General features: G+C 48.2%; 1 protein-coding gene and 1 long non-coding RNA gene across 8 annotated transcripts in view; one reads left to right on the plus strand and one right to left on the minus strand.

Annotated features, from left to right (window-relative positions):
• The first annotated feature begins 243 nt into the window (after positions 1–243).
• KLK8 (kallikrein related peptidase 8) lies at positions 244–6798 on the plus strand. The gene is given in 8 exon segments (XM_064380990.1): positions 244–347; positions 706–783; positions 847–875; positions 1193–1219; positions 1221–1459; positions 1624–1886; positions 3937–4070; positions 6421–6798. Coding segments are annotated over 7 exon segments (918 nt in total). The 5' UTR covers positions 244–347; positions 706–713; the 3' UTR covers positions 6577–6798.
• Positions 5291–13768, minus strand: part of LOC105723575 (uncharacterized) — a 139431-nt gene continuing 130953 nt past the window's right edge. For 6 of the 7 annotated variants that reach the window (XR_010344223.1, XR_010344221.1, XR_010344220.1 and 3 more), the window contains 2 exons: positions 11881–12088; positions 5291–6784 (listed from right to left, as the gene is read on the minus strand). This is a non-coding gene — a long non-coding RNA (uncharacterized LOC105723575). The other variant, XR_010344222.1, reaches the window with a different exon arrangement.

Consider the following 13768-nt stretch of genomic DNA (forward strand, 5'->3'; position numbering starts at 1 on the left):
CTCCCCTCTCAGAACTAAAGTCTTGGCCCCCAGCCCTTTACGTTTCAGATCTTAGAATCTCAGCACCGGCTCCCTCCTCTCCTTAGCCTCAGGAGTCTGAGATGCCAGCCCTTCCTCCCTAAGATTTCACGTTCAGCCCCTTCCGCCCCTTCTCACTCACACCCAGCGTTCCAGTTCCCAGAAGCTCCCTAGGCTCCAGTGCAGGAGGAGGAGGAGCTGGAGCTAGAGGCGGAGCGTCCCAGTTAAAAGGCTCCAGACTCGAGTACCAAGCAGAGAGAACTGAAGTACTGGGGCCTCCTCCACTGGGTCCGAATCAGTAGGTGACCCCGCCCCCTGGATTCTGGAAGGTGAGGTGCAGAGGTACTCAGACACAGACATCAGGCCCGGACCCTCCTTTTCCAGGTTCCAGGACCCCAGACTCAGATGCCCTTCTCTCTGGAGACCCAGCAGTCTAGACCCCAGCTTCCTCCTTTCCCAGATTTAGGAGTCCCAGCTCCCAGCTCCCTGTCCCTTCAGACACAGACATCCAGGACCCGAACTCCCTCCTCCCTTGGAAAGTAGGAATCCAATCCCCAGCCTCCCCTTCCTCCAGAGAAGCCCGAAACAGTCCCGATGCCCTCAGCTCCCTCTCCAGTCCCAAAATCCAGAACTGAGCTTTCAGGCTCCTCCTTCCTGTCTCCCGGCCCCGCCCTCTCCATTTCCCAGACCTCACCATGGGACGCCCCCCACCTCGTGCAGCCCTGACGTGGATGTTCCTGCTCTTGCTGGGGAAAAGCTGGGCAGGTGAGGAGGGTTGCGGAGGCCTCCGGAGGGGAGGGGTCTGAAGGCAGCCGTGGCGCCGGGGAGTCTGTGGGAATGCCGCGGTAGTTACGTGGGTGCGTGTGCACGGATGTGAAGGGTGTGATATGATGCAGAGGCCTCTGTGGGCTTTCCTCAGGGTGCATGGAGGCAAGAAACAGGTGGCAGCGGGTAGGAGTAGGTTCGATTATGCTGCGAATTGTCTGAATACCCACAGCCGGTGGGGAGCTGCTTGCTTGGGGGCATAGATTCATGTGGGAGTATACGGGGCATGTAGACTCATGTGGAAGCATGTGGGGGCATGCTCGGGTGTGTGCCTCTTGTATGATACACATGGACTGAAATGAGTGTACCTGCGTGGCAGCGTGTGGACACCCGGGCTCCCCTCACTAAGTTGTATGCGGAGAACTTGCCGTGTGTCCCATTTGACCCCACAGTGGCCTTCCCAGCCCTGGCACTGCCCCAGAGGGTGGCGATCCAACCCTCTCCCTCCTGCTGCAGGACACTCCAGGGCACAGGAGAACAAGGTGCTGGGGGGTCAGGAGTGCCAACCCCATTCGCAGCCTTGGCAGGCGGCCTTGTTCCAGGGCGAGCAACTGCTCTGTGGCGGTGTCCTTATAGGTCGCAACTGGGTCCTCACGGCTGCCCACTGTAAAAAACTGTGAGTGGATGACGGGGACAGAGGTCGGCTGGGGATAGAGGACAGAGGGGGCTGGGTTTCCACTCAAGAAGGAGAGAGCTGCAGACTGGATTCCTGGGTCTAAGGGAGGAGGGGGCTGGGGGCAATACCCCTGCCTGGGTCCCAAACTGTCCCCGCCATTACAGGAAATACACAGTACGCCTGGGAGACCATAGCCTACAGAAAAAGGATGGGCCGGAGCAAGAAATAGCTGTGGTTCAGTCCATCCCACACCCCTGCTACAACAGCAGCAATGTGGACAACCACAACCATGATCTGATGCTGCTTCAACTGCGTAACCAGGCATCCCTGGGCCCCAAAGTGAAGCCCATCGGCCTGGCAGACCACTGCATCCAACCTGGCCAGAAGTGCACCATCTCAGGCTGGGGCACTACCACCAGTCCCCAAGGTAGTGGGCTTGGTCACTAATGGGAGGGAGAGGAAGAGTTGGTTGGCCCAGTGGACCCCAAGCTATTGGCAAAGCTTGGTCCCCCTAGAAGGAGACAAAGAAGGGAAAGTGATCGTAATGTTGAGATTCACAAGTGTGAGTCATATTAGAAACCTTGAAGACCAGAGTACTAACAGGTGTGGTGAGGGAAAGAGAACCAACTAGCAGATTGTTAAGCAGGGTGAGAAAAGCCCCTCCTTTATGGCGGAGAGCACTATCCTATGAGACCTTTCGTTGTATAGGATGTTATGTAATCTTAACACACTCGGGATATTTGGACTTCTCAGAGGCCCAGGAAAAACAGGCTCCTAAGCACCTTCTCCCTGACCTCCCTCGTTTTTTTTTTTTTTTAGTAGGGGGACACAGTTTCACTCAGTTGCCTAGGCTGGAGTGCAGTGGCGCAATCTCAGCTCATGGCAACCTCCGCCTCCCAGGTTCAAATGATCCTCATGCCTCAGCCTCCCAAGTAGCTGGTATTACAGGCACCCGCCACCACACCCAGCTAATTTTTGTATTTTTTGTAGAGACAGGGTTTCACTATGTTGGCCAGGCTGGTCTTGAACTCCTGACCTCAAGTGATCTGCCCACCTCAGCCTCCCAAAGTCCTGGGATTACAAGTGTGAGCATCACACCCGGCCTTTTCTCCCTCTCGAACCCAGGAAACCTGGGCCCTGGTCCCCTCTTTCCTCAGACCCAGGAGTCAAGGCACTTCTTCTCCCAGGACCCAGCAATCCTAGCTCCCTCTTGACTCTGGACCCCAAAGTCTGGACCTCCAATGAAGCTGGGTACCTTTGGGACTTCAGAATCCAGGCAGCTCCTCATCTTCCTTCACAGCGAAAAAAATGGGACTCAGCTCAGAGAGTCAATGGGCTTCTCCAGGAAATGGCAAAGTCCAGCATTCAGGTCCCTGTCTGTCTCACTCTTGCTCTGAATGCTTTGGATGAGACAGTGTGCTGCTGTAGAAACACACCTGCTTGCAAATCAGGTAGATCAGTTCAAACTATGGCTCTGCCCCTTCACCTCAGGCAAATTCCTTTTCATCTCTGAGCCTCACTTTCCTCATCTGCAAAATGGGAATCGTCATCTAATAGATTTTTTAGCTCCATGAGGGTTCAGGTTACATCAGTTTTCTTCATCGTGTGTTCCTAGTGCTCAGGATGGTGCCTGGTACATAGTAGGTGCTCAATAAATATTTGTTGGATGAATGAATAATGAAATGAACGAATGCATCCCTCCTTCAAAACGCTGTTGTGAGGATTAAATGAGATTGTGAGTGTATAGCTTTTGGCATGTAGAGGTGCCAGATGGAAGTTTTTCCCCCTCAAAGACGCTTTGAAGAAGTCTATTCCTCAAAAGAGGTTAATAAAAAAGATCAATTCCACCTTCAATCATTAATTCAACTCTTGTTTATTGAGCACCTAGTATGCACCAGGTGCTGCTGCAGGCACTGGATATACAGTCATAAGCAAACTATACAAAGTCCTTGTCCTTATGGAGTTGTAAGCTAGATGGGAGAAATAGACAATAAACGAATACACGTAAAATAAAATAATAGGTAGAGTTAAGTGCTGGAAGGAAATATTGTGGAGGATAAAAGGATAGGGAGTAATGGAGCGATGGTATGTTTAAATTAGAGTGGTCGGGGAAGGCTTCCAGGAGGAGGTGACAGTTGGAAGGAGCAGGATTTAGTACAGATTGAGGACCTGGTTGTCTGAGGGCAGGAAGACTGGAAAGAGAGGGTCAGAGGTACATAAAGGGGCACCTCCAAGTAGTCCCCAGTTCCTTGATTTGAAAATGGTTCAGGGCAAGAAAAAATATGTGAGATCCAAGGACCCGTCTCTAGACAGTGAAAGCCCAATAGCAGAGGGCACAGCTTCATTTAATGTGTGCCCCGTGCAAAGTGTCAGAAAACTCCCCCATTACATCCTGGAAAGAAAGGGTGTTAGATCCAGACAGGGATGGAGGCAAAGGGCTGCTCTCTTAGGGAACCTTACAACCTCTTCCCCCTCAGAGAATTTTCCTGACACTCTCAACTGTGCAGAAGTAAAAATCTTTCCCCAGAAGAAGTGTGAGGATGCCTACCCAGAGCAGATCACAGATGCCATGATCTGTGCAGGCAACAACAATGGGGCTGACACGTGCCAGGTGAGTGATTTCTGAAATCCTCCTCCCCGCTCATCCCTCATGGCCCTCTAGAGGCTCAAGGCTTGGACGGGGGAGGTGGTAAGCGGAGTAGTCCCAAAGACAGCTCCTGGAGCAGTTGCCCCGATCCCTATGGAGTGGGAACCAGGTTCAGAGAAGGCCAAACTCTCTCTGAAAGTCACACAGCATAGGAATTAGGAACATTAAATTGTTGCTGCTGTTTTCTTTCAAACCCTTGCCTACAGGATGGGATGCAGAGCTGGGGGCTATAGAGGGTGGGGTAGATGTCCAGGAAGGAGAGAGTTGAGGCTAGAGGTGAGGCGAGTTCCCTGCTCTCGCTCCCAGCATTACATCGTGGAATTTGTGCCAACTTTACCACTGGCCAGGTGGTCAGCCACTTTTCTTTGAGACTAGCTAGAATCCCAAGGCTGGTTCCCTTCTCCTATGATTGGTTCCTTGGGAGACAATGCTATCTTCCGAGTTGGCAGCGGGAAATGGTGCCGTTGACTTGAGTGCCTCCTCAGTGAGCTCCCATCCCTTTGTCTTGGGATTTGTCATAGATATAACTCTCTCTTCTAACTGCATCTTCGTTGTTCCTAGCACTCCCCTGGCTTTGTCCCCTACCTGGAAGCCCCACCGCCTTCACTAATGATTGGTCCCTAAAGACAATGCTTTCTTCCCCACTGGCCAAGAATGGAGTCATTTCCATCAGCGATACTGTCCTGAAAGCCAGTCTCTCTGGATTGCTCCATAGAGACAGTGGTCTCTTCCACAAAGAGTTCAGCCACTGTTCCTTGGGGATATGGGGTGTGTGTGTGTGTGTGTGTGTGTGTGTGTGTGGTGTGTGGCCCTTGGGGATATGATGTGTGTGTGTGTGTGCATACCTTGAGGATATGGTGTGTGTATATGTGTGTGTGTTCCTTGGGGATATGCTGTGTGTGTGTGTGTGTGTGTGTGTGTGTGTCCCTTGGGGATATGATGTGTGTGTGTGTATGTGCCTTGGGGATATGGGGTGTGTGTGTGTGTGTGTGTGTATCCTGTGGGGATATGCTCTGTGTGTGTGTATGTGTCCCTTGGGGATATGGTGTGTGTGTGTGTGTGTGTGTGTGTGTCCCCCTTGGGGATATGTGTGTGTGAGCGCCTTGGGGATATGTGTGTGTGAGCGCCTTGGGAATATGGTGTGTGTATGTGTGTGTGTGTGTCCCTTGGGGATATGTTGTGTGTGTGTGTGTCCCTTGGGGATATGGTGTGTGTGTGTGTGTGTGTGTGTGTGTGTCCCTTGGGGATATGGTGTGTGTGTGTGTGTGTGTGTGTGTGTGTCCCTTGGGGATATGGTGTGTGTGTGTGTGTGTGTCCACAAGAACCTTGATCCTTTCTCCTGGTGTTTGGTAACTGCAATCAATGATGCCTTCACTACTGGCAGAAATGGAGGAAACTTCAGCTCAGGCCTCTCCATGTAATCCCTACTGTCTTCTCCCTGGATTGGACCCTTGAGAACTCTTTTTTTTTTGAGACATGGTCTTGCTCTGTCACCCAGGCTGGAGTGCAGTGGCACAATCTCCGCCCACCGTAGCCTCTGCCTCCCGGGCTCAAGCAATTCTCCCACCTCAGCCTCCCGAGCAGCTGGGATTCTAGGCACCTGCCACTACACCCAGCTAATTTTTGTATTTTTAGTAGATGAGGTTTCACCATGCTGGCCAGGCTGGTCTCAAACTCCTGACTTCAAGTGATCCGCCACCTTGGCCTCCCAAAGTGCTGGGATTCCAGGTGTGAGCCACTGTGCCTGGCCGAGATTTCATTCTTTCCCCTCTTTTATCAGTGTTTTGACCACTACCCTTAGACACCTTGTCTGTCTGTACATGGAAGCCCCAAGCCCTGTCCTGACTGGTCTCAGGGGAAAATGATGTTACCCCCATTGGCCACAGGGGACCAATCGTGCTAAAGAACTGGTAAAACGGCTGAGTGCGGTTGCTCACACCTGTAATCCCAGAACTTTGGGAGGCTGAGGCAGGCAGATCACCTGAGGTCGGGAGTTCAAGACCAGCCTGACCAACATGGTGAAACCCCGTCTCTACTAAAAATACAAAATTAGCCAGGTGTGGTGGTGCATACCTGTAATCCCAGGTACTTGGGAGGCTGAGGCAGGAGAATCACTTGAACCCGGGAGGCAGAGGTTGTGGTGAGCTGAGATCACGCCATTGCACTCCAGCCTGGGCAACAAGAGTAAAACTCCATCTCAAAAGAGAGAGAGAGAGAGAGAAAATAAAAAAGAACTGGTAAAACGCTGGGACAGCAGGAAAAGAGACTTTGTGGACATGTCAGGTGCAACCCTGTTCTCATTCTCCCCATCTAGGGTGATTCTGGGGGCCCCCTGGTGTGTGATGGTGCACTCCAGGGCATCACCTCCTGGGGCTCAGACCCCTGTGGGAGGCCCAACAGACCTGGGGTCTATACCAACATCTGCCGCTACCTGGACTGGATCAAGAAGATCATAGGCAGCAAGGGCTGATTCTAGGAGAAGCACAGGAACTCCCTTAATAAACTCACAACTATAGATGGCTCCTTGCCTGTGTGTGTTCTGGTCCTGCGGAGAGGGCTGGATGGGGAGCAAGCGTTGTTCCTGCTGGCAGGCAAGGTGGGAATCTGGAGAGACCAAGACCTCATGGTCACATCGCCGTCACCGCTGCCTGAAGTGATCCCTCGTTTTCCTGCAAGGACTTGGGTAAGAGCTTTATTTCAGGGGAGAAAACACATACAAGGGTTTTCATACATTCAGTGGACTGGTATGTGAAAGACAGTTTTGAAAGGATTTTTGTTTAGTTTTCCTGAGCAAAGTGTTTGCAAGCTTTGGAGGTGAAATTTCCCCCCTCAAAAAAAAAGTAATTGTGCCAGGTGTGGTGGCTCATGCTTGTAATCCTAGCATTTTGGGAGGCTGAGGTGGGGGAATCGCTTGAGCCCAAGATTTCAAGATCAGCCTAGGCATCATGTAAGACCTCGCCTCTATTTTTATTTTAAAAAATAGGCTGGGTGCGGTGGTTCACGCCTGTAATCCCAGCACTTTGGGAGGCCAAGGAAGGCGGATCAGCTGAAATCGGGAGAGACCAGCCTGACCAACATGAAGAAACCCCGTCTCTACTAAAAATACAAAATAAGCTGGGCATGGTGGCACATGCCTGTGATCCCAGCTATTCGGGAGGCTGAGGCAGGAGAATTGCTTGAACCCGGGAGGCGGAGGTTGCAGTGAGCTGAGATCGTGCTATTGCACTCCAGCCTGGGCAACAAGAGCGAAACTCCACCTCAATAATAACAATCATAGAAAAAAGGGGGGAAAATTGTGAGATAGGCAGAGAAAATAATGCAGCAAATATATGAACGGCTTAAATATTCACAAATGAACAACCATGAAAGCACCACTCAGGTCAAAAATCTGGAGAGCTCCCAAAGTCCAGATAGAACTCTTTCCCACAGCCTAGAGCCATCTGGTGGTGTCTGCTGTGGTAGAAGGAAATGAGTGGTGTGTCCAAATTGAAGTGTGAGGCAAAGGGCATTTTGGGAGGTTTTCATTAAAGCAAAGGCTTAGCATAACTTGTTTTAGGGAAAGATGAGTGTGGAGAGGGTAGTTATTACAAGGATATAAATAGTCACTTTCCTAGTGGTGCAGGCCAGGTAAGCCCAAAATTGGAACTTAGCCAGGGAGGGTTCCTGGCTTTGCCCAGGAAAGAATTCAAGGGCAACCCAGTGGCGTTACGAACTTTTCTTGAAACGGTAGTGTGCAGCAGCAGAGGTACTGCTCCTTGCACAGCAGGGCACAAAGTAGCAGCCGCTCAGGGACAGCTCTCTAGTCATATTTATTCCCACTTTCAATTACATGCAAGATAAGGGGTAGGTTATTCAGAAATTTCTAGAGAAAGGATAGTACATTCTGGGTGTTGCCATGGCAATGGTAAACTATCATGGTGCTGGTGGGCACATCTTACGGAGAGGTGCTTTTGGTGCCTTTTCCCTGTTTCAGCTGGTACTCAATCTAGTCCAGAGTTGAATCCTGCCTCCTCCTTCACTAGTATCTCTCAGATAATAGTCTCATGAAAGAGAATCTGATTCGTCCAGCTCACCTTTGGTTCTTCAGCCACATCATTGGTCACTGAATGGCCAATCGTTTGATTGCATTGCAGTCAGGTGACCAATCTTATCCAATCACTGGCTACTTGGAGTCATGTGATATGAATTATAGCCACTTAGTGCTATGGGAAGGCAATTCTCCACAAGGGGTGGGTGTCTGAGACACCTTGCATTCATCAATGTCCCTGATGCTTTATGACAGTTCTCCCATACCAGATATCCTGAGGAAGTATTTCAAACCTGGCATTAAACTTCTGATGCCAGGGATGCATTTCTGGAGGGACATCTCAACTCAAAGAATTGTTTTATAATTTTTAGTATGGAAAATTTCAAATATATGCAAAACAGAGTAACAGTGTGTCTTCAGATACCACCATCCAACTTCAATAATTAATGCAAGGTCCAGTGCAGTGGCTCACGCCTGTAACCCCAGCACTTTGAAAGGCAGAGGCAAGAGGATTGCTTGAGCCCAGGTGTTCAAGACCAGCCTGGGAAACATAGAAAGACCCTGGTTTCTAAGGTTAAAAAAGCATCCAGACAGCCCAGGCGCGGTGGCTCATGCCTGTAATCCCAGCACTTTGGGAAGCCGAAGTGGGCAGATCATCTGAGGTCAGGAGTTCAAGACCAGCCTGACCAACATGAAGAAACCCGTCTCTTCTAAAAATACAAAATTAGCCAGGCGTGGTGGTGCATGTCTGTAATCCCAGCTACTCAAGAGGCTGAGGCAGGAGAATTGCTTGAATCTGGGAGGCGGAGGTTGCAATGAGCCAAGATAATGCCATTGCACTCCAGCCTGGGCAACAAGAGTGAGACTCCATCTCAAAAAAAAAAAAAATTAGCCGAGCATGGTGGCATACGTCTGTCGTCCCAGCTATTCAGGAGGCTGAGGTGGGAGGATCACTTGAGCCTGAGAGTTTGAGACTACAGTGAGCTATGATTGTACCGCTGCACTTCAGCCTGGATAACAGAGTGAGACCCTGTCGCAAAAGAAAAAAAGCTAATACAAAACCAATTCTTGTTTCGCCTGTACTCCCACCACACACTTCTCTAATGCTGGAATATTTTGAAGCAAATACCAGTCATCATATCATCTTATTCTTAAATATTTTATTATGCATTTTTAAAACAGGGGATGGCAAACTACAGCTGTTGGATCAAATTCCATGAGTTAAAACCACTTTTTACTATGTGATGGATAAGGAACAGTAACAAAAAATTTGTACTAAATTATCATTACTACATTTTGAATTTCATCAATTAAAAATTGTGAAATTTGGCCAGGTGCAGTGGCTCACATCTGTAATCTCAGCTCTCTGGGAAGCCGAGGTAGGTAGATCACAAGGTCAGGAGCTCAAGACCAGCATGTCCAAGATGGTGAAACCCCAAATTTACTAAAAATACAAAAATTAGTTGGGCATGTTGGTGGGCACCTGTAAACCAAGCTACTTGAAAGACTGAGACAGAGAATTGCTTCAACCCAGGAGGCAGAGGTTGCAGTGAGCCAAGATAGTACCATTGCACTCCAGCCTGGGCAACAGAGACTCTGTCTCTAAATAAATAAATAAAAATTTTATTTTCTCTCTTGCTATTAAATATCTACATAATATCTTCCATTTTTGTCTCTTGGTCCACATAGGCTAAAGTATTTACTATCTGGCCCTTTATTTTAAAAATGTGCCAAACCTTGTTCCAAAAGAGACTCATTTTAAACATAACCAATTACATTATCACACCTTACACAGTTGATGATAATTTCTTAGTATCATCCAATGCCCAGGAGATTGTTTTTTGAGACAGGGTCTTACTCTGTCACCCAGGCTAGAGCACAATGAGCATTGCACAAACAATGTTTACGGCAGTTTCTACCTCCTGGGTTCCAGCCATCCTCCCACCTCAGCTTCCCCAGTAGCTGGGACCACAGGCATGTGCCACCACACCCAGCTTTTTTTTTTTTTTTTTTTTTTTTTTGATAGAGATAGGACTCTACCATGTTGCCCAGGCTGGTCCAGGAGATATTTTAATGTCCCCAACGGAATATAAGCCTGAGAAGACTTGATGATTGATTTATTCAATCTTAGGTACTAAGGTGGGGCATGGAGGGAACATAGCTACTAACAGAAACAAAAATCTCCTTTCTCTTGGCATCTTGATATTCATCACAGGGAGGAACTCTAATTGGTCCAGTCTGAACTGGGCCCACCCCTTTAATCTATCATTGTTGCCAGAGAGAAAACACTGATCTTATTGGCTTACCCTGGGTCATTTCCCCACCTCGGTGGGTGGGTAGAGTTGGAGAACTATGATTGACAGTTTCACCGGAACTATATGAAGTAGGCAGCATCTCCCCCAAAAGAAATGGAGTTCTGCCTGGAGGTGGAGGTTGCAGTGAACCAATATCGCTCCACTGCACTCCAGCCTGAGCGACAGAGGGAGAGTCCGACTCAAAAAAAAAAAAAAGAAAGAAATGGGGTTCTGTTCCTGAAGTAAGGACGAAGAGAATCCGGGAAGTCCGAAACAATGGGCCATCAGAACCCATGGGCTGAGTCAGGAGGTATGAGGGTCACAGTGTTCAGAATCCCTCAGGGAAGGACACAGCTGGCAAGATTGTCAGATGCCAGTTCTCAGGCGTAATCATGAGCTGAAAGATGAGTCATTTAACAAAGGTACAGGACATAGGTCTGAGGCGAGAGAGGTATGGGGCTGGGTGTCTGGGTGGGACTTAGCAACAGGTGGTAGGACTAAACGCGAAGGGCACAGGGGGCCCGGATTTGGGCCTTGGACACAGGGGTACGCATCATTAATAGGCCATGGGGGATCCAACTCTGTTTTGAACCAAATGAGACTCAGAGGGTACATGTGTATGTAACAAGGAAATTTCCTTCTCAAGAGTGTGGATTTGTGCAGTGGTGAAACCACAGGCCTTTGATTCCCAACATTCAAATTCTGATACTTTTTTTTTTTTTTTTTTTTGAGGCAGAGTCTGGCCATGTCACCCTGGCTGGAGTTCAGTGCTGTGATCTCAACTCGCTGCAACCTCTGCATCCTGGGCTCAAGCAATTCCCCTGCCTCTGCCTCCCTGGTTGAAGTGATTGTCCTACCTCAGCCTCCTGGGTAGCTGGGAGTATAGGCACGTGCCACCACATCCGGTTAATTTTTTTGTATTTTTAATAGAGATGAGGTTTCACCATGTTGACCAGGCTGGTCTTGAACTCCTGACCTCAAGTGATCTGCCCACCTCAGTCTCCCAAAGTGTTGGGATTACAGGCTTGAGCCACCATGCCCAGCTGAATTCTGACACTTCTGACTCCTTAGATCTGTGACTTTGCTCAAGGGATCTAGCCTTTTTTAAAACCTCCACTTTTTCATCTATAAAATGGCCATGATGAGGCAGGGGCAAAAAATAAAAATAAAATGGGGATGACAATCTTCACCTGGACCGATGTGAGGAATACAGACAAGGTCTGTGAAGCACCTGCCACACCACACTAAATGTAGAAAAAAAAAATGGGAGCTGCTTCTTTCTTCCCTGGGTGATAGGCTCACGGAACTAATGTTAATTCAGAGCCTGTTATGTACCCGTCAGTTTTCCATTGATAAATTTATTTAATCCTCCCATTTGCCTCGATAAATAGGTTTTGCTCCCTTCCACTTTGGAGAGGGGCAAAGTCAGACTCAGAAAAATGAAGTCACTTACCCGAAGTCACAGGGTGGGCAACCAGGATTCAAATCTGGGTTGGGCTGACCTCATGAAGCCAAGTTCTTTCTAGTTCTTTCTATCATACCACATGGTGGAACAGCTCAGAGATTAAGCCAGGACTGAATCTGTGGATGCCAGAGGTTTGCAGACTGGTATTTGTTTATTTATTTAAGTACCTCCTATATTCTCTGGTCTGGGTTGGGTGCTGCAAAAAAAAAAAAAAAAAAGAACCCTAGACACATTTCCTCTGCTTGTGATGACCAGTGTTTGGCAACAGAATCAGATTAAACAATTAAGAATATAATTTACAGAATGATAGATGATAGATGACGAAAAGCAGAGGAGAGACGTCTTGGTGACATAGGAGTGGATAACAGGGCTAATGAGGCTGTAGAGTAGCAGGGCTCCTTCGTCTTTCTAACATGCTGAGGAGGCAGAGGACTGAGGGAGGAGAGAATTGAAGGATGAAGATCAGGGCAGTAGATAATAAACTGGAAGTCTTGCTACCATTTCTCTCTGTGAGAAGCCAGGAAGGAAAGATACAGATTGCTGAGTTACGGAGCTGTGAGGTCGAATGGGCTGGAGTCTGCTTCTCCTGGATTTGGGAACTGAGGTCAGGAACGCTGACACCCTTCATGACCAGAGTCCTGCTGTGGAATGGGAGGGGCTAGATGTCTAAGTTCTGGGATCTGGTTTTGGATTTGATGAGAGTAAGTATCTCAGAAGGTGTTGGGACTTGGCTTGAGTTAATATAACATCAATGTTAGCAAGATATTAGTTGGCAGACTTTATTTTAGAGTTTTTGTAAAATGAAGGATCAAAGTTGTGTGGGGAGTTGGATAAATAAACACGGAGTTGGGAAAAGAGTTAGGGATGGAAATGAGATGGGATTTTAGGTAGCAGTTGGGTTGAGGATAAGCATAGGGGCGGGACTGGGGTCACAGTGTTAGAATTGGTGTGGGATGTGAGGGGATAGGTTCATGGGGAGGATATGAATGTGGGATTCCTGGAATATGATGGGAATGGAGACTGATATCTGAATTATCCTGGGGCAGGTTTGATACCCAGGCCATGGTGACACTCACTGCTCACGTCAAAGTTGAGTCTAGCTTACAGCTAGAGGTTCAGCATCAGGTCAAGGTTGGTTGAGGTCTGGGTGCTAGCCTGAGTTGATATTTGGAGTCAAGAACTCAATCAAGGTTTAGGTTATCGGTTGAGATACAAACTGGGGTTGATCAAGGATAAAGCAGAATTTGAGCCTCAGGACTGGGTATAGATTAAGGTTTGGAGTTAAGACTGGGACTTACTAAAAAGTCAAAAACCAATAAATCTTGGCTTGGATGTGTTGAAAAGGGAACACTTACACACTGCTGGTGAGAACGTAAATTAGTGCGACCTCTATGGAAAGCAGTGTGGAGATTTCTCAAAGAACTACAAGTAGATCTACAATTCGATCCAGCAATCCCACTACTGGGTGTCTCCCCAAAGGAAAAGAAGTCATCATATCAAGAAGACACATATAGGAGGCTGAGGCAGGAGAATTGCCTGAACCCAGGAGGCGGAGGTTGCGGTGAGCCGAGATCGCCCCATTGCACTCCAGCCTGGTTAACAAGAGCGAAACTCCGTCTCAAAAAAAAAAAGAAGACACATACACACATATGTTTATCACAGCACAAATTCACAACTACAAAGATATGGAACCAAACTATGTGCTTATCAACTGATGAGTGGATAAAGAAAATGTGATGTATACGCATGGAATACTATTCAGCCACAAAAATAATCAAATAATGTATTTTGAAGCAACTTGCATGGAGCTGGAGGCCACTATTCTAAGTGAAATGACTCAGGAATGGAAACCCAAATGCCATATATCCTCATGTTA

Source organism: Aotus nancymaae, unplaced genomic scaffold (assembly GCF_030222135.1).
Source record: "Aotus nancymaae isolate 86718 unplaced genomic scaffold, 86718_ANA_hifiasm-v0.15.2.pri h1tg000028l, whole genome shotgun sequence".
Lineage (NCBI taxonomy): Eukaryota > Metazoa > Chordata > Mammalia > Primates > Aotidae > Aotus > Aotus nancymaae.